Raw genomic sequence first — 19,885 nt, forward strand, 5'->3', positions numbered from 1 at the left:
GTAGCATTTTAAATCCCTTGAAAAAGGAAAACCAGGCCCTCTGACGTATTGTGGCACATCAATACATTCTATCCATGTTCCTGATTTATTCCCTTTAATGTTCTTTGACAACAATTGTAACCTCTTCTATTAATGCGATTCGTGATTGTCTATTTGGGGCACAGTCATACCAGTGTTAGAGGTGATGATGCCTGTCTACATTAAACTCCCTGCTGTTCTCTTTCCACCTTTCCTCTCTTGTAGCCACAAGGAATGACTATAATCAGCTGGAATACATTTCCTATCTTTTAAAATTCTCCACATCAAAAAGAGCTACGGATATTCAAAATGAAAAAAATAAGCCTTGTTTTTATCCTTCTACCTCTATTTTTCCCACTTTCATTGCAATCCCAATTTATTTTTGGTGTGTTTTTTTGTTTTTGTTTTTGCATATGAAATGGTCATTTTATGTCAAAGGAAAATCTCTCATGCAGGCAACAGTACACGCCCTGCTGCTTAAAAAGGATGATATATTACATTATCCCTCCCCTTCCCCACCCCCATCCCGTGACAGGCCCACTGGCACTTTGGTGAACATGCTATTTCTCAGAACAAAGCCGCCTTTCCCTGAGAAAATGCACAGAGCCAGACGAAGGAGCAAATCCCAGAGGAAAGGGGTGATGGCTGGGGGCCCAGGGCTCAGAACTTCAGTGGAATGACCGGCCAGTACTTGGGCCGCTTGCGGTCAAAGTGTTTGTTAAAGCTCAGCTGCACGGCGGCCTCCATGGCCTGGATCTTGGCCGCACTGTCCCCGTACAGGCGCTTCATCTCGGCCTGGCGCCGCTCGCCGGGGCTCTCGGAGGGGGGTTCCATGGAGCGGCCGGTCTTGTAATACAGGTCGTGGTCGGCGTCCACATAGTCTTCCAGATGCTGCGTGTCCAGGTGCTGCCGCCGCCGCCGCTCTTCCCTGTGCCTCTCTGTCTCCGCAAAGTACTGGCGGAGCTCCTCCGTGATCCCCCTGCTGCTCAGGTCGTCCTGCCTCCCAGCATCTGAGTCGGTCTCCGCAGCCTCCTCTGTGGACCAAGAATGGTCTTCGCTGGTGCTGTCATGAGGATGGTGCCCAGACCTTGGAGAATGTGAATAACCACAGTGGGAGCCCTGGGAGGCCAAGTGATGGTCACAGAAGGACTGAGGAGATCCATCCTTCTTAGCATGAGAGCTCTGGGGCAGATCTCCCGGAGTGAAGTACCATGGAGAACTGAAATAAGACTTGACGGCCTTCCGATAGGCGTTCTGGTGGCTCCGCATCCAAGCCATTGCTTGGTGATAATGTTGCCAGTATCTTGCGTACACTGGATGACAAGACCAAGGCGTGGTAGTTCCTGATGATGCCGCCTTTGCTGCCATCTCTGCTTCAGTGAAAGTCCAAATGGGCACCGAAACTGGTGGGCTCGTAGCTTGCTGATCCTGGGCGGTGGGATCTGTGCAACCCCAATTTATAAGATTTCAAAATTGAGATTGCAGATAGAGTGCTTAAGTTACTGGAGGATTGTTGTTTTTCTACTTATACAAATAGTTTACCCTTGAACAACACTAGAGTTAAGGGTGCCAACACAGAGACACAGTCAAAAATCATTGTATAACTTTTGCCAGCTCTCAAAACTTAACTAATAGCCTTTTGTTGGTCGGAAGCCTTACCAATAACATGAACACTTGATTAACATGTTTTGTATGTTATATGCATTATAGGAAATAGTCACTTCACCCTTTCTCTAAAAGGTCCAGTTCTCACCTTAGAGCAACCAAGAATCCTGTTCCAGAGCCTTCAGCTCTTATTCACACACTCTCAGCAGAACTATAACTGGCTTTCCCAGTCTGAGAGAAATCCATTATGTCTCTTCAGACCATTGCAGCAACACTATTATTTCAACTATCTTAATATCCACATTTATTATACCATTCATTAACACAGTCTTCTCTTTGTGGAAAATCAACCTAATAGGAGCTGTGTAATTCTTTTTTAAATTTTGTTTTTAATAAATTTGGTGATTCTGTGACCTGAAGAATATCAATTAAAACACCAAAAGTTTGAACCACTAGGGGGAGTCCAGAACCATATAGTAAGCCCAGAGGCTACAGGATTTTTGAGTTTAACATTCTCAATTGTGGCTTCTATTAGATTGTCCTAAGATTTACACTGGGTGTATGAGATGGTCTGTTGTCTCTATAGTTACTTATTTTCATATTAGTTTTTACATGTCTCAGGCCATGCAGAACTCACTTTCAAAGTTATAATTTAATTGCTAAATTGAATATCATAATGAGACTCTCCTCCAATGCAAAATGTAGTGGTAGATCAATCTCCAAACAAACTGAATTTCTCTTGCGATAGCCTGGAAATAAGTACAGCCTTTAATTGTTTTAAATAGCTTTGCTAAACAATCTTCTGTGAGGTTTTCCTAAAGAGATGCATTTAACGAACAGTTTATCTTGATTTCAGTGGCTAAATTCAAGGTTACAATCTGTATTAGATTAACTATGAACATTCTTAATTATCAATAAGTCTAAAATTCAAAAGAAATAGTTGAGGAGGAGGGGGGAAAGGGGAAATGGGAGAGATGTGTAATATCAATAAAAATATATTAAAAATAAATAAAAATACATTTAAAAAAGATAGTTGGAACCTGTTTCTTTTTAGAATAATGATTGTATATTATTTGTGCACCTTCCACATCAATAATATTACATATTAAATATTATATTTCAGGCTGTGAAATATACCATAATTGTGAAAATTTTAAAGAAAATGGTTAAGCCAGTATTATGAGACATCAATAGATCTATGAATGCTAATCCTTCTTGTGCTTTCATTTTCATGTTATGCTCAACCCTAATATATTTGAACAGTAGCAATGATTATGAGTTTCAATGGATAAGTACAGAGATTCATTTACACTTGAAAATGATTTACTTTATCACGATATGTTCATACATATATATCAAGTGAGTTATTGCCAAAGATACATTATATGCCAAGCAGATAGGACATTGTTAAAATTGTTCTTTCAAGTTTTCCTCATATACCGAGGCAGAAATATTCTTTACATCATAGAAATTTGGGAAGGTGGGTGAATAGAGCCATTATAAATCTTTGCTGAATTATAAATAACCTGCAGACTACTTCACAAAACATCATTTTAACAATCTGTTCTTATAGTTTTTCAGGAAAGTTCTTGTTTCATCATTTTTTAGAAGTCAAGTCTTTTAAGATAATTATCTCCCATGATATTGGTTCAAACTGTTCAATTAGTAAAAGTAATAACTGTCATGTATTTATTAAACAAATGTTTATTGAATATCTACTTTGTGCTACTTATTGTACCAGAGACTGAGTATATGGTGGTTAAAAGAAATGTAACTCTTTTCTTCATAGAGTTTATAGTCTAGTGAAGAAGTCAGACACCAAAGGACTCAATAGGTGAATAAACCAGGTAATTAAAGGTGATGAAATTGCTATGAGGAAAAATAAACAGAAAAGGGCTACTTTACACAGGGAAGCAGGGAAGACCTCTCTGAGGAAGTGACATTTAAGCTCCAATCTGAAGGATGACAAGGAGGGAGCCAAGCAGAAGAATTGGGGTGGGGGTCAGAGTACCAGTCAGAAGGAAAGGGTGGAACATGGTTGTTGTATTTAAGAAATTTAAAAGAAAACCAGTTTGTCTTTATCATACCTTTGGCACTTACGTTCTATTTTTTCTAATTGTTTTACACATGAAAAACAAGATGAACATTTTATTACTCTGCATAGGTAGTTATTTGAAGATAGAAACTAACTTAAAAATATGTATCTATGGTATACTTTACAGGAATTGTAATGTGCTGGATTATAGTCGTGCCTAATAAATACTTGTTGGGCCGAAACCGGTTTGGCTCAGTGGATAGAGCATCGGTCTGCGGACTGAAAGGTCCCAGGTTCGATTCCGGTCAAGGGCATGTACATTGATTGCGGGCACATCCCCGGTGGGGAGTGTACAGGAGGCAGCTGGTCGATGTTTCTCTCTCATTGACATTTCTAGCTCTCTATCCTCTCCCTTCCTCTCTGTGGAAAATCAATAAAATATATTTAAATAAATAAATAAATACTTGTTGGATTGAAGTTAGGAATCGAGTCTGGCTATGTGGATTAGAGCTTGTTCTTCCCAGACTCACCAGATGCTATTCAGGGCAGACTCAGGTAGACTCAGGGTAATCTTCAAGGAGGATATCCTTGCTCCTGATAGAGGCCACACTTCCTGCCACTTATTCATCTCTCCCTCTTTTGACAATTTAAATTTTCAGTTAAATCAAGCATTGAATAAAACTCTGTTAAGCCCTAACTGGTTTGGCTCAGTGGATAGAGCTTTGGCCTGGGGGCTGAAGGTCCCAGGTTCAATTCCGGTCAAGGGCATGTATCTTAGTTGTGGGTACGTCCCCAGAAGGGGTTGTGCAGGAGGTAGCTGATCGATGTTTCTCTCTCATCAGTGTTTCTAACTCTCTATCCCTCTCCCTTCCTCTCTGTAACAAATCAATAAAATATATATTTTTTAAAATTCTGTTAAAATTTAGTATTATCACCATAATCATTGCTGATGTTCAAATACTGTATTTTAAGGTTGAATGTAACATGCAATTCGAAACCCATGTGCTATTGACTTATCTACACATTCATCTTCCATTTTCCCACTATCAATAGGAATCCTTATCACTTTTGCTGAATTACTGCAGCAGCCTCCTATTTAAATGCCATCTCTCTAATCCCTCCTCACATTACTGCTATATTAATCCATCCAGGAATCTGCTGTGCTTTGACTGGTTGTATCTACCTTCTTAAATCTTAGGTTTTTCAAATGCTCAAACTTGTCTAAGAGTGGACACAATATTATGTAAGATCTTATCTGTGAAACTGGGCCAGAAAAAAGTCCAGCATATATTTATGCATTTCTACATCTAGTTGTAGTCTGTTTCTGTTGTTTGGCAATTATTTAATGTGACTTTGTATTATCTTCCAGTGAGATCTTTAAGTGATTTAGTAATTTGTACCACTCTTTTCTAATATTTTTTAATTTTTGCTCCCCACTCCCTAACATTAAGCAAAATACTAAATGCTTAATAATTAAATATGTCTGTTTTCTCCATTACAGAGATTTGGTTTGAATTTAGGACAATGAGCTTGAATCTCAGAAAGTCTGGTTTGAATATTATATTTGAGATACCAGTACAGTACACCAGATCTGAGAATTCTAGTCTATAATGACAAATCCTAGAACTTTCACACTCTCAAACTTGTCTAGGAGTAAGTAACCTAATTCTATATAATAAAAGGGTAATATGCAAATTGTCCCCTCAACAGGGAGTTCAACCAGGGCATGAATTTATGCACTGGGCCTGTAGTATTATATAAGATCTGGTCTTGGGGACTGAGCCAGAAACAAGGCCCATCTACCGAAATGGGGAAAACAACATAGAAAATGGTTTATTCATAGTAATTCCCTGTACTTACTTCACCTAAGTTCCTCTAGTTCTCTGCTACACACCTTCCAAGAATAGAATAAAATCTTTCATTTCTATTTTCCAAGGCACCAAGAACAGGCAGAGGAGACAGAAATATCTTTACTGCACCATTATATCTCTCACTGATTGGCAATGCCTTGCTAGAAGAGTATAAGACCTGAGAGAGAATTAAGAGAGGTCTTACAACCCTTTTGCCTCAAAATGGGAGGACTGACTCCAGAAGAAATTGATGCACTAGGTTCCAAAGTAGCAAAACTGAGGATATGGGAAGATACAAATTCTGAATCTTCTCAAGTAGAAAGGGGACTTTCTTTAAAATAATCACATTGTTCACATTATCTTGGTACTGAATACTTCATTTGTCCGTTGAAATGAAGGTCACTGTTTCATTCCCACATCCAAAAATGCGTGGGAGTAGCCATGAATGCCTAGGCATTTTTCAGTGTTTTATTTTTCTGTGGTGGAGTTTTTGTGTTTTTTATGAAACTTTTTTCATGTTGTTCTGCTACTCCCAGACCTTCAAACTTTTCTGACTTCAAATAAACTAAGTGTTTCATTACCATGAAGCAATGTCTGACCTACTTTTGTACCATTGGGATGGAATCTAGGCAAACATACCACCTCGAGATAGAACTCATTGATTCTTCCTCAGGCTTTCCTCAGCTTGTAACCACCTGTTAGCATATGGCTTCATTTTGCCTTAAGGAACTAGTCGTTTTCCTGTCTCCCCTCTAATCCCTCCTAATTTTAAGAGTTGACATTGTGTGTTAGTAATCTTTCATTCTCCCTACAGGAGCTATCTATTGACTTGCTGTGTGATCTTGGGCAATTCATCTAACCTTCCTAAGCCTGATTATTATAATATATAAAATGGGTTGTTGTGAGGATTAAGTAACATACTATTATATTAATGGTCATTATTACTGCCTGCCTTACAAGTATATCATGAGATAATTTATAGAAATTTCTTTTGAAAAACAGGATGCTCTATTGATAGGTAATATAAGGCTCATTTAAACAGTATTAGCTATACTGTATCAGGCACAGTTCCAAGTGCTTTACATGTATGATCTCATTAAATCGGCCAAAACTTGGGAGGTTCAAATTATTATTTCTTATTTACAGATGAAGGAATTGAGGCACAGAATGGTTAACTAACTTTACCAAGGTCACACAGCTAGTAAGTGGCAGAGCTAGGATTCAAAACCAGATGGTCTAACTGGCTCCAAAGTTCTCACTCTGAACCACTACACTGTATGCTGTGCTATAATCAAATTTGAGTTTACCAATATGAACTACATTCACTAGTTAACAATTACGTGACCTTAGGCAAAACGTAAGACTCTAAATCTAATTTTCATCTTTTGTAAAAGGGATACAAGTAACTCCTACTTCATAGATTCATTTACTCAACAAATATTTATTGAGCTCCTACTGTTTGCTATACTTCAATACCATGATGATTAAATTCACATAAAACACTTGGCATACTACAGGCATATAGTAGTGATCACTATTATTTTAATCTGTAATAATAAGCTACTAACTTTCCTGATACATATTTCCTATTATCTGGCTAGTGATTATGTTCTATCATCACCATATAGCCATTTTCTACTGGTACCCTAATTCTCTTTGAGACGTTTTTGTGGTAATGTTCCATAGGGTGTTGCCTTGTAATACAAGTATCTGTCAGGGCTAAACAGACAAAATGCTTAAATGGCTATTTTCTGCCGCACAACTAAGGCATGTAAAATATGCTTACTACCAAGAAATTTGAAGTATGTTTGGTGAGTGTGAAGATAAGAAGATCAAATGCAATGACTTCAGGAAATGTCTTATGAGGCCACCTTGGGAAATGAAATAGCCCCACATTCCTTCTCTGGTGACATATAAAAACCCAGCCACACTTCTCAGAACCCACATAGAAACGATGGCCTGCTGTGCTGGGCTGTGCTTTGCTGCTCTCAGGATCCATCCTATGCTTGCCTTATCCAATTCTGTGACAGTAGCAGTATTTGCTAGGTTGTACAAGAGAGTTAATTACCTCCTAGATTGCTGATAACCAAATGAGAAGATATATCTGAAGTCCCTTTGAAATACTAAACACACAGAGTAGAGAGTTTTCATATAAGACTGTTGTCATGCACTACAGATAATTCTCAAGGACAGAAGCAGATGTGGGAAGTACTATCTTCCCCATTTCTGAACTGGCTCTCAGCATCTTTTTATTTCTTAATTCGACTAAGCTTGCCTTCCTGTCCTGACTAGTTCCCCTTTCCCCCATTTCAGTTCCTAATTGTAATAAATAACAATAACTAAGTGGTAGTGAGTGCTGTTTTAAGTGCTTTACCTGTATTCATTTAATAATCATAACTCTGTGAGTTACATACTCAGTGGGGCTGAATACCTTCACAAGGTCATACAGCTAGTAAGTGATGAGAGTCAGGTTTCGAACCTGGGGGTGAGCTCTACAGCCCACGTTCTTTACCACGATGCTACCACTATACTGTGCTGCATCTCATTCTGCCATAAGCGCCTGCCTTTGTCCTGGATGCATATTTACCAAGTTACAATTTTTCAGGCAACAGTCAGCATTTTTTTTTTTTTTTACCTTTTAAAGTCAACTCTAATATAATATTTGTTACCCACTTATGATAGATTCAGAATATTACCATCTGTTAATAATTTCTGTTATAAACCTTGATTTGTAGTCATTATTGGGGAAAAGGGAAGTTAGCAATAACTCTGCAAATATTAATCAAACCACTAGCTATCATACAGCCACAAGCGGATCTATGCAAGAAGTGCGGTCAAAATCCCAGCTACTTTTCCTAATGGATGCTTGATATGAGATAGCATTCAAGCTGCTACTTGCTCAAGAGTTAAGGCACAAACTTGGATGAATCATCTTTCTTAATGGCATTATAAACAAGGGTAAGCAATGTTCTGAATGCACACAAAGTATCTTCTGAGATATCAGAATAGGGTGGTGAAACACCAGGACCTGAAGAAACTTTGAGATGAATTAGTTTGTATAATTAGGTCTGGAGAGGTTAAGCAACTTGTTCAAGTAATAATATTATCCAAGTGGTTACTGATGGAGCAGGGACTAGAATTCAGGTCTCCAGACCAGCCTGTGTAGTCTTCCCTCGGCACTGCATTTCTCACTAGAACTATATCAAGCTGTTGTCTTGCACATAATGATGTGAAAGACTTCAGAGTCAAGAAACTTTATTAGTTGCCCTAATAAAGAGACTACATTTCAAACAGCAATCATAATTTCATTGTGTATTTAAATAAGTAGAATCCATATATCATATTAGCTTAATTAGAACGCAGCTAAGAGTTTGGTTGCTGTGGCTTAAATCTTGAAGGACAGAGAGGCCCACCTTTTGTTTGTCAGAAAATAACAGTAGAAGCAATCACATAAAAGGTACATTAGTGTTGCCCTAAAATATTCTAGTGTAATTTTAGGATAAGAAGCGTCAATTTTCTAGAAGTGGACCTTCTCTCCACAAAACTGATCTTTACATAAATCTAGTTTATTGACTTTTTTAATGTGGTCTGGGTACTTCTTTTCAACACCAAAGGAACCACAATTAATGAAGTGTTTGTATCCTTAAGTTCTCTTAAGGAAGAGAATTCCCTTTCCTTCCTTTGGTATATATAGGTATTTATTTTTGTGACCTAGCTCCTTCTTTTTCTAAGCTTTGGCCATACTATGTGGAGATCCATATCTACTCAAAGCTCTTTGCAGCATGAGAGAAAAGCTCTGCGCCGTACCAGGGACTCCCTGGCCTCAGAAAGTCCTGTAAAACAACCTAACTATAATATAAAGTTTGGTATGTGCCCGGCCAGGAATCAAATTGTGACCTCCTGGTTTATAGGTCAATGCTCAACCACTGAGCCTGGATCCTTGCTACTCAGTGATCTATGGGCCAGCAGCACTGGCATCACTTGGGAGGTTGTTAGAAATGCAGAATCTCGGGCATGAATCAAAATCTACCTTGTAACAACCTCCCCGAATGATTTGTATGTGCTGTCCTAGATGCTTTTGTGTGAGCATCTATTGCTTCTCTCTGGTGTAGAGTAGGCTGAGTCCACTGTATCCCCACTCCCAAGGTGAAACCTTAGGTGGAAAATAAGAAGCTTTGGTTATTTGGGGACGTAGTTTCATTACTTTTGCCTGATGGCTATTAAACTTAGATTAGAAGAAAGTTTAGAGGTCATCAAACTCAACATCATCATTGCTGTGAATTTCAGTATAATGCTCAATGTTTGTAAAAAGGTTAAATTGTGTTCAGCATATTCTGTTCAAGCAGTTAAAAACATGATACATCTTAGAAAGGCAGCCATAAGAATGGGATAAATTTATATATTAAAACACTTTTAATGATTAAAGGAATAAATTTCAGTTGGAAAATTTATTGCTATGAAATGGTATCCCCAAAGAAGTGTTTACCTCTTAAATTCATATTTTAATTCAATATGCTATTCTATATCTGCCAAAACTTGGTCTTTTAATACACACACACACACACACACACACACACATTATTGATTTCAGAAAGGAAGAGAGGAGAGAGCTATAAACATTAATGATAAGAGAGAATCATTGATCGGCAGCCTCCTGCACACCTCCCACTGGGGACTTAGTCTGCAACCCAGGCATGTGCCCCGACCAGGAATCAAACTGTGACCTCCTGGTTTATAGGTCAACGCTCAACCACTGAGCCATGCTGGCTGGGCAAAACTCACTGTCTTACTAGTAAACAATTATAATTTTAGTTTAATTTCCCATATATTCAATCAATTGCTATTATCTATTAAACTAAAATTTTTGTAAATAAAGGGAAGAGAAGAGATAAATCCCTTTGCATAAGAAACTATATATATATATATATATATATATATATATATATATATATATATATATATAGGCTAATATGCAAAGTGTCTCCTTAGGAGTTCAACCGAGAGACAGGGAGTTCAATCGCTTGCTATGATGTGCATTGACCACCAGGGGTGGCATAGAACATGGCAGGTGACCATGGTGGTGGTGGGGCGATGAGGGATCAGGGGAAGGAGGAGGTGGGGAGGCAGAGAGTGGGGAACCTGATTGGCCCTGATTGCCAGCAAGGCCTAGGGACCCTACCCATGCATGAATTTTGTGCACCGGGCCTCTAGCTCTAAATAATATATGAAGATAAACTTTTCTCCCCTTCCAGACTGGTCTTAATAACTCACTTCCAAAAAAATAGAGAATGCAAAGGAAAAAATGCACTTTACAAGGGATAAACCTGATAAATACCACTTAACTAAATGATCAGGGTTAAATTGACATCACCAGTGATAGCATGAGGTTGTCACCTATCTTCTAATATAATGCAATGAGAAGGGCACCTCATCCCTCTGGTATTCTTTCCCATAACACCCATAACCCCAGTCTAATCACAAGAAGACATAAGACAAAGCCACTTTGAGAGACAACCTACAAAATACCCAACCAACAGTACTCCTCAAAACCTTTAGGGTCATGAAAACAAAGACTAAGAAACTGTCACAGAACAGAGGAGACCAGAGAAGACATGACAACTAGATGCAATGTGGGATTCTGGAATGGAAGAACAACATTACTAGTGGGAAATTGGTGAAATCTGAGTTAGTCTGAGGTTTAGTTAGTAGTAATAATGCAGAGTATTATTTCCTTAGTTTTGAAGAATATACCATCACAATTAATATAAGATGATTACATTGAAGGAAATGGAAATTGGGATACAGGAACTCTGTTCTACTTTGTAACTTTTCTATAAATCTAAAACCTACCATGGAAATAAAATAAAACTTTCCACAAACTCATGCAAATAGTTGTAGCATATTAAAGTAAGATTTCCCTTGACATATAGATTCCACAAGTTTAGAGGGCAGACGGTACAAAGTCCCTACCTATAACATCCACACTTAACTCTCTTCTTGGGGCTTACAGCAACAGTTTGCTAAACCTGGAAGTTAAAGGCTTACAGATTTGAACTCTCAGAGCATAAAATCCAGGTCCATTTTCCTAAAGCTCATTAACTCTTGAAAACAGAATTGCACGGAGAAGTCATCTCAGCAGTGTGATGAGTACAAATGGGTCGTTTGGCCTTTCTGAGCCATAGTTATCCCATCTAAAAAACGAGGTCCCTCTCAGTTATAAAATTCTATAAAAACTCCTTTTAAGGAGTGGTATCAATTCTGAGGAGAAAATATCAACATTGTGATTAGCAAATTAATTCCACAAACACGTAGTAAGAGGTGATCACTATGCTAGGTGCTAGTGCCTGCCCTCCAGAGGTCTTGGTCTGGTGAGAGAGATCAGTCTGTATACAAGCTGTTACAGCCAGGTGACAAGATCCATAAAAGAGGTGCTAACAAGGTGCACTGGTGCACAGGGAGGAACTGTGGAGGCAGGGAAGGCTTTCGACCTAAGAAAGTAGGAAGATCATGAAATGTGACTCTCTGATCTAAACAGCCAGAGAGGAGTCAACCCTATAGTAGTAGTCATTTATTACAATGGCTGTATATGAACATCTGGAATTACTGGATTTACCCATCTATGAATTAGCTGCTAGGTCAGAAATGTGGTTGCTACAGAGCTGGGCCAGAAAAGCACAGTTGTCTCATTTTGCAGATTCTCTCTCTTGGGAATGTGGATATGCACAAAATCTGTCCCCTGGGGTGACTTAATTGCTGTCACATAAACATGCTAGAAAGGCCAGGTGTTGGCTGTTACATTCTGTCGTTTCCAGATCAAGGCTTCATAAAAAATTCATGCCTCTCTGCTCATTCCATTCCCATCTTATGACTGACTACCCATCTTATGACTGAATATTGTAGCTTAGGCCTGGCTTTTAAATTCTGAACAGTGTGGTAGAAACAGAAATGTAGGGTTCCTAAGCAAAGTTCAAAATTGGCTCCAGCTTTTGACCCTAAGTTTGCAAATTCTGAATAATTGTGTTTGGGCAGAACTTTCCTTAGTAAGGAGAGCATGACTGGTGATCATGGTGGGGTGCCACTTAATTGATTTTGAGGTGGGGCAACAGGGAGTGCTTTCCTAGAATGTTGACCAAGCCAAGAAGGAATACTCAGGAAGGGTACAGAACACTGGCAGGTGTTACTTCTCCATTTCCCAGGGCCCATCTAAAGAGGTGCCTTTTGCTGGAGTGATAATTCTGGAAAATTCCTCACCAGCAACAAGTGGGCTAGGCAGCAGTGAGAGAGCAAGCGCAGACCTGAGAGAACTGGGCAGAGCGCAGGATAGACAGAAGTACATTCCCACACTAATCTCCCCGTCCTGCCAGGTCACTGCATGTGTGGACACGAGGCGCCAGGTGGCTTTGGGAGGTTTTCTCCCAGAACAGTATCTTCCGTTCTCTTGGGCAGAGCCGCAAGGGGAAATATCTGTAACAATAAGAGAGTTCTTTGTGGGAATACACAGAACTCTTTGCTTCTTGTAAAATTATGTTTCTTTTTCTGATTATAAATGTAATAATGGCTCATGGGAAAAACTATACAAGTTGCAGAAAAGCAGAAAGAAGAATATAAAGACTTCCCCTTATGTTTTTATCCAAATAGTCACTATTACAATTTTAATTAATTAATTTCCAGGATTTTATATGCATAGATATTCAATATGGTTGAGAGACTACCATATATGTATAATTTCATATTCTGTTCTTAATAGCATGACATAAGAATTGTCCTAAGTTATTACAATTTTTTGTAAACATTCTTATTAGTGGTTGCATGTTTATCCTTTGATTAAGTTATTCTAAACTCTAAATTCATTCAGTTAAGAAATACTCAGCCCTAGCTCGTTTGGTCTGCAGATAGAGCATCAGCCTGAGGACTGAATGGTCCCAGCTTGATTCCAGCCAAGGGTACATGCCAGGGTTGTGTGCTCAATCCCCAGTAGGAGGCATGTGGAAGGCAGCCAATCAATGATCCTCTCTCATCATAGATGTTTCAATCTCTCCCTCTTTCTTCCTCTCTGAAATCAGTAATATATGTGTGTGTGTGTGTGTGTGTGTAAAAATAAATACTCAGTAAGAAAAATTTATTTGTTCACATTAGAGCCAAATATTGAATGTGCTATAATTTCCTTAACCATTCTTTAGTTGTTGGTTATTCAGTCATTTCTTATTTAATAGCATTTTTGAAAATCTAGGCCAGATGTGAAAATAGGAGGTCAGATTGAGGAAAAGGATTGGGAAAAAGTCTGGGAGAGGAATTTGGGCTGAAAGAATAAGACAAGGAAGAGGGTCCAGTGAGAACCACCTTCCCACCACTAAGGCATCCAAGGGATATTTACTGTAAAACCAGAAATTGTTCCTGGGCAAAGAAATTTTTGTGGTAATGACATTCTGTAACATAATGATAGGATTTCACTAACCTCTGCATCATTTCTGGAATTGGCCAATATTCCTTCCTTTCTTTTGGGTGCTGATTAGCTGTGGCCTACCCCTGGGCAGCACTACCAGTTCTAGTGACGGCTGCGTTAGGAAACAGAGTGCCAGGCTACTAGTATGTGAGGCACAATAAATTTTTCTGCAGGGTGAAAGGAGCTATTTTAGCCGCTGCTAGAAATCTTAAGGTTGGACTTAAGTGGGAATAAATATGTAGTTTATTAGTGCTGGGATAGACCCTCTGGAGTATCCTGCCCCTTCCTGGTGATCTCCCTTCTTTGACTATAGCAAATAGAGCATCAGCTAAACCTATGTTAAAATACCTTCCCTTGCCTTGCACAGTTCTCAGAGTGTCTAAGCCATTTCTGCACTTGTTTAGAGGCCTCATACCATGTCTGGTCTTTATCTTCAGCATTCAGCTATGCTGACCTACGGAAGTTTAATTTGTCAAAGACTCATCACCACACAATCTTATGGGCATGGTGTTGTCCTAAGAAGGCAATTATCTGATAAATAGCTCCTGGAAGAAACACTCAGCGATATCTTGAAGGATACTGGGAGCATGTGACACAACATGAAGTTTACAGGAGAGAATCTAATGTTAGAAGTTGTATTATGTATACCTTGTATTATGCAAAAGATATTCCCCTGAGAATTTGTGAGAAAATCAAAAGAAATTATAGAAATTAAGGGCATACAGGCCTGAGTTTGAATTTGGCTCTGTCAGCTCCTTGACAGCTGTTTAACTCTGGGTAATTTATTTAACTTCTCTAAGGCTCAGTTTCCTCATCTACATGAAATTATTATGAGAAGACTTCCTCCCTCATAGATGAGTAAATGAGATAACATATTTGAAGCTTTTATTTGGTACATGATAAGAACTCAGTAAACAGCCGAGGATGGTTTGGCTCAATGGATAGAGCATCGGCTTGGGGACTGAAGGGTCCCGGGTTCAATTCCGGTCAAGGGCATGTACCTTGGTTGTGGGCATATCCCTGGTAGGGGATGTGCAAGAGGCAGCTGATCGATGACTCTCTCCCTGGCAGGGGGTGTGCAAGAGGCAGCTGATTGATGACTCTCTCGCATCGATGTTTCTAACTCTCTCTCTCTCTCCCTTCCTCTCATACAAAATCAATAAAATATTTAAAAAAAGAAAGAAAGAAAGAAAAAAACCCCTCAGTAAACAGTAATTGTTATTGTTAGTAAGAGTGGAAGCAACTTTAAAGCTAAAGTCAACAAATATTAATTGAGCACTAAGGCCAGGTTCATGTGATAGAAGTACATTTATCACAAAAATACTTTATCTTTTTCTTTTATATGGACTTATTTCTATTAAAATGATAACTTTACCTTTTACAAAACAGTAGATTACTAAATTCTAAGCACGTCTCCTCCAAAAGATAGGAATATTGGTGATAATGTCTCTTACAAGCCCATTGTTTAATTATTTAAACTGTATTCACTTCTTATTTATCTATTCCAAAAGAGAAATTTCCTCTCAATCATTTAAGGTTACTTTTCATAATTTTTTTTAAGTTCAAGGGTGTTTCTAAACTGAGTTGTATGCAATCTATTTAAAGAAGTATTCTCACTTTGTGTTTGTTTGTTTTTTTCACTTTGTATTTTTAAACAGCTATTAATTTTGCCTCGAGTGAAAGTAGGATGTTAGTTCCTCTAAATGGGCATCAATTCCTCTCTAACTAAAGGTATTTCAATTTGAACCTCTCCTAAGACTGAGGAGACCAAAAGAACATGTATAAATGGCCAATAAGCACATGAATAGATTATCAACATCATTAGTCATTAGGGAAATGTAAATTAACCACAATGATATACCATGTCCCACCCACTAGAATGGATATAATAAAAATGATGGATATACAAATGTTGGTGAGGATGTGGAAAAATTGGAACACTCACACATTGCTTGTGGGAATGTAATAAAACTGGTTCAGCTACTTGGAAAGATAGTTTGCCAGTTCTTCAAAATGTAAATCATGGAGTTACCATATGATACAGCAATTATGATCCTAGGTATATATCAATGAGAAATGAAAACATACACCCAGACAAAAACTAATCTATTGTCAATGAGGAAGAAGGAGCAAAGAGTTCACAGTCATTTCATCTTGGGGGGGGGGGGGGGGGGGAGGAGGGAAGCAGCAATTAAAGACTAGGGAGTTCTCAGGTATCACCATCGATACTTTACAGAGTTGGCCTAATATTAGACAAACAAGCCAGTATGGAATATTTGTACTTGCAATTGATGAGATCGATATAAAAATTATTACAAATTCTTTTTCAAGGATAAAAAATAAGAAGGAAGAGGGAGTGAGGAAAGTACTTTGATTTGTGTTTACAGTAGAACTGGGTTGGTGGCTCTACACACATACTTTTTCCTGGATTCTAGGAGATAAGTGTATGTTCTGTGGCTATAATAAGTAAATATGTAAAACTTAATGATACCCTAGACCAGTGGTCAGCAAATCACAGCTCTCCAGCCACATGCGGCTCTTTGGCCCCTTGAGTGTGGCTCTTCCACAAAATACCATGTACTGCTGGAAAACAAATCAGTTTCACTAAAAAAGAGATGTTGACAGGAAGCCAGGAAGGCTGGTCAACAACCTTAACTGCTCTAACGTTTAGTTGAGACATTGTTAGCTGAAGCAGCCTCCACCTTGTTTATCCCATGTAAGTTTCTGTTATTTCCTAAGGGCTACATGTAAATTTCTGTTTATATTGCCTAAGATGTTTTCCCCAAAGCCTTAATAAAAGGGGATGGTAGGGCCAGAGAAGTGAGTAGTTCTCCCACTAGGGTTGGACTACCGCCTGGCCCCCCCATATCGCCAAGTTGAATTTCTTCAAGTCTTAAGTCTTTTCATTTGTGTGCGGCCCTTCTCCAGAACCCAAACCCTAAATTGGAACTCTTTCCATGCGGGTTGTGAAAGAGATTCCTACATCTGGTGCCCAACAAAGTACCCTAATTAAATTAATAACAATGTACCTACCTATATTGTTTAAGTTTGAAATTTTTGGCTCTCAAAAGAATTTTCAGTCATTGTACCGTTGATTTTTGGCTCTGTTGACTAATGAGTTTGCCAACCACTGCCATAGACTCATGATTTCCAGGCAGATCCAATTCTTACTGCAAAATTAAAATTGTCTTTAATAAGTGCCATGAGAAATCCTCAGATCTCAGACAGAAATGATATGAAGCAATGTCAATACCATTTGTTGTGTGTTCTTACTATACTCTGAAATTCCTTAATTGAGGAGCACATCTCTAGTATACTGATAGAATTAGACCTTAGACATGGCTGCATTTAATTGTTTGGAGAAGGCACTTTGTAAATTTTAAGAAATGGTAGGAATTTCCCAAAACCTTCACTAGAAGGTGAAGGAAACTGGTTCCAAGTCAGACAGCAAGTTAGTAGTAGAGCTAAGATATGAACCTAGACTTACTGACTCCTTTCACACTATTATCACATTTGGAGGCCTCCTTGTTGTTAGGCTGGTAAAATATTACCTCATATTCACATAACTCTAGGTCCACACCAAGTCTGCATGTACAGTCTCTTCATTTGGCCTTTCAATGTCCCTGTGTGCTAGGAACAATAAATGCAATTGTTCTTCCTTCCAGGATAAGATGATTGCCATTCAAGAAGATACATTGTAGTCTATAACAAAGTCAAGATTACCCTCGCCGGATAGAGCATCAGCCCAGGGAATGAAGGATCCAGGGTTCCATTCAGGTCCAGGGCACTGCCTCAGTTGCAGGCTTGATTCATGGGTGGAGAAGGCAATCAATAGATGTGAGATCTCACATCGATGTTTCTCTGTCTCTGCCTCCCCTTCCCCTCTCTCTAAAAATCAATGGAAAAATATCCTCAGGTGAGGATTAACAAGAAAAATAGTCAAGATTAGAACCCAGTTCTCCCTCTTCTCTCTGCACCGATCTTTCCACCATGCCATCCTGGTTGGTGCTTTCCATTAATTAAATTTGGAAAACCAGTTTGAGACACCAGAATTAAAAGGACAGCTCATTGAAAGTAAATAATTATATCCCTAGATGATCTGGATCAATGCATACAGCATTGGTCCCCGGGGTTCGATTCCGGGCAAGGGCACATACCTTAGTCACAGGCTCCTCCGGGCCCTGGTCCGGGTTCCTGCAGGGTGCAACCAAAAGATGGTTGACACTTCTCTCTGTCTTCCACTATGAATGAATGAATGAATGAATGAATGAATGAATGAATATTCGAGTGAGGGTTAACAAAAAATAAATAAGTGAATAATTACTTGTTTTGTAGGTAGAAAAATGAAATACTCAAATCTCTCTGACCCATCTCCTGCTAGGAACTAGATTTGTGCACAACTAGTTCTCTAGTTGTGCACAAATGCACAGCAATTTAGACTTTGCACCGCTAGGAAACTACTTTCCTAACAATTGTATCTTAGTAAAATTGAATTTAAAAATGTAAACACATGAAATGGAAGAAACTTTCTGTATGCCTCCCTTCTGGCCACATTTGTCTCTATTTTCATGACGGAGTTTCTTAAGCCAGGGGCACAGGGCCAAAGGCTATTTGGAAGGGCAACTATTCCAAAGAACACCTAACAAGCGCAGCCCCCTAAGGAGTGGCAGGACCTGAATTCCAGCCTGAGTATGCTCCAGTCTCATTCCCGGTGTTGCCCTAAGCGGCCACCTAAACTCGAGGTGGTTTCATTCATAGTAACATGAGGTCAGTGCACACAGATGAATTTAGACGCGTGACTGTATTCACGCCTTGCATACTTAAATCCATAAATGTAAACTTTAAACAATAGATGTATATGTTGAGTTTACTTCGTCTGAAGTCAGGACTTCTCCCCTTCCCTGTGACACTCGTGGGCCTCCTTGTGGGGAGGAGGGAAGGGGAACCCAGGCTGGGCTTCTCTGAGCGCAGCACAGTCAGTGGGAGGACTGCCTGGCTAAAAAAAGGCAGGCTCCGGGCACTTGACTCTGCGCCCCGGGACAGTCCCTAACCATTCCTAATTCGGGGCGGCCGGCCACCTGTTCCGGGCAGCCAATGGGCGCGAAGGAGGGGGGGCGCTGGGCGTGGCGAAGTTACAAAAGGCTGCGGGCCGTGGGCCCGGATACCCCACTGCGGGAGCACTCTCGGGCACATCAGACGGACGGTCAGACGCGGCCCAGCGAAGGGACCATTCGGCTCGCGGACCAGGCGGGAGCGGAGCGGAGCGATGCTGCGGGTGCGGTGTCTGCGCGGCGGGAGCCGCGGCGCCGAGGCGGTTCACTACATCGGGTCTCGGGTGCGTGCGCGTCCGCCTCGCTTTGCCCCAGCTAGCACTGCAGACCTGCTGCTTTCTGGTCCCTCTAGGGAGCTCGGCTTCAGGAATCTTTGCTGGCTGCAGGGAGCTTGGCTGTGTCCCCAGCCTGGGGACACACCCCGAGGGCACACTGGGTCTCTACGCGTCTCTGGCCGCGGTGGCCGTCAGCGCAGGGGATGCGCCCTCCTCAGCCTCATCTCTCGCTCCATGGAGCTTGTGGCCCGGAGGGGATGGGGGTGACAAGAACACCTTTTAGTAAAAAGGTGTTATTGGGGCTTATTGCCTCCTGTGGGCATAGAGTTGGGCTTGCATGTGGGGTGGACGGGAGAAGAGGCAGAGTGGGGATTTAGGACGGAGAGGGAGCGGGCAGACCCACTCTAAGTGTAACATGGAGTCCTGAGTCCCGAGGAGAAGTTGGAGGAGTATGGTCTGTACCCAGAGTTTCTGCCCGGTCCCGCCCTCCATTTCCCTGGTGTGTGAACTCGCGCCTCCAGACCCTCGCCAGCTCCTAAAACCAGGACTATTGAGGCAGTTTGGCTATCCCCCACCCCCAACCCAACCCCAGCAACTGGTTCTACAAC

At 40.2% G+C, this 19,885-nt stretch overlaps 2 protein-coding genes and 1 long non-coding RNA gene across 4 annotated transcripts in view; 1 reads left to right on the top strand and 2 right to left on the bottom strand.

The window, feature by feature from the left end:
* GATM (glycine amidinotransferase) overlaps positions 1-19,885 on the top strand; it is a 36,561-nt gene that overhangs the window by 230 nt on the left and 16,446 nt on the right. Inside the window, exon 1 of one of the 2 annotated variants that reach the window (XM_084871743.1) lies at positions 19,086-19,286. The exons of the other annotated variant lie outside the window; for it this stretch is intronic. Coding sequence (XP_084727869.1) covers positions 19,218-19,286 — 69 coding nt within the window. The 5' untranslated portion in view covers positions 19,086-19,217. Of the gene's footprint in view, positions 1-19,085; positions 19,287-19,885 lie in introns of those variants that run through there. 2 annotated transcript variants of the gene reach the window in all.
* LOC311616401 (gem-associated protein 8-like) lies at positions 677-2,510 on the bottom strand. Its single transcript, XM_084871761.1, has one exon. The coding sequence runs from the start codon at positions 1,384-1,386 to the stop codon at positions 679-681; it is 708 nt and encodes a 235-aa protein (XP_084727887.1). The 5' UTR covers positions 1,387-2,510; the 3' UTR covers positions 677-678.
* Positions 18,128-19,885, bottom strand: part of LOC311616419 — a 29,417-nt gene continuing 27,659 nt past the window's right edge. Inside the window, exon 3 of the long non-coding RNA XR_014793886.1 lies at positions 18,128-18,192. This is a non-coding gene — a long non-coding RNA (uncharacterized lncRNA). The remainder of the gene's footprint in view (positions 18,193-19,885) is intronic.

Source organism: Pipistrellus hanaki (genome assembly GCF_964339955.1).
Source record: "Pipistrellus hanaki genome assembly, chromosome: 1".
Classification (NCBI taxonomy): Eukaryota; Metazoa; Chordata; class Mammalia; order Chiroptera; family Vespertilionidae; genus Pipistrellus; species Pipistrellus hanaki.

Coding starts and splice junctions, on each gene's coding strand:
- LOC311616401 (XM_084871761.1), bottom strand. CDS start 1,386: ATGGCAGCAAAGGCGGCATCATCAGGAACTACCACGCCTTGGTCTTGT.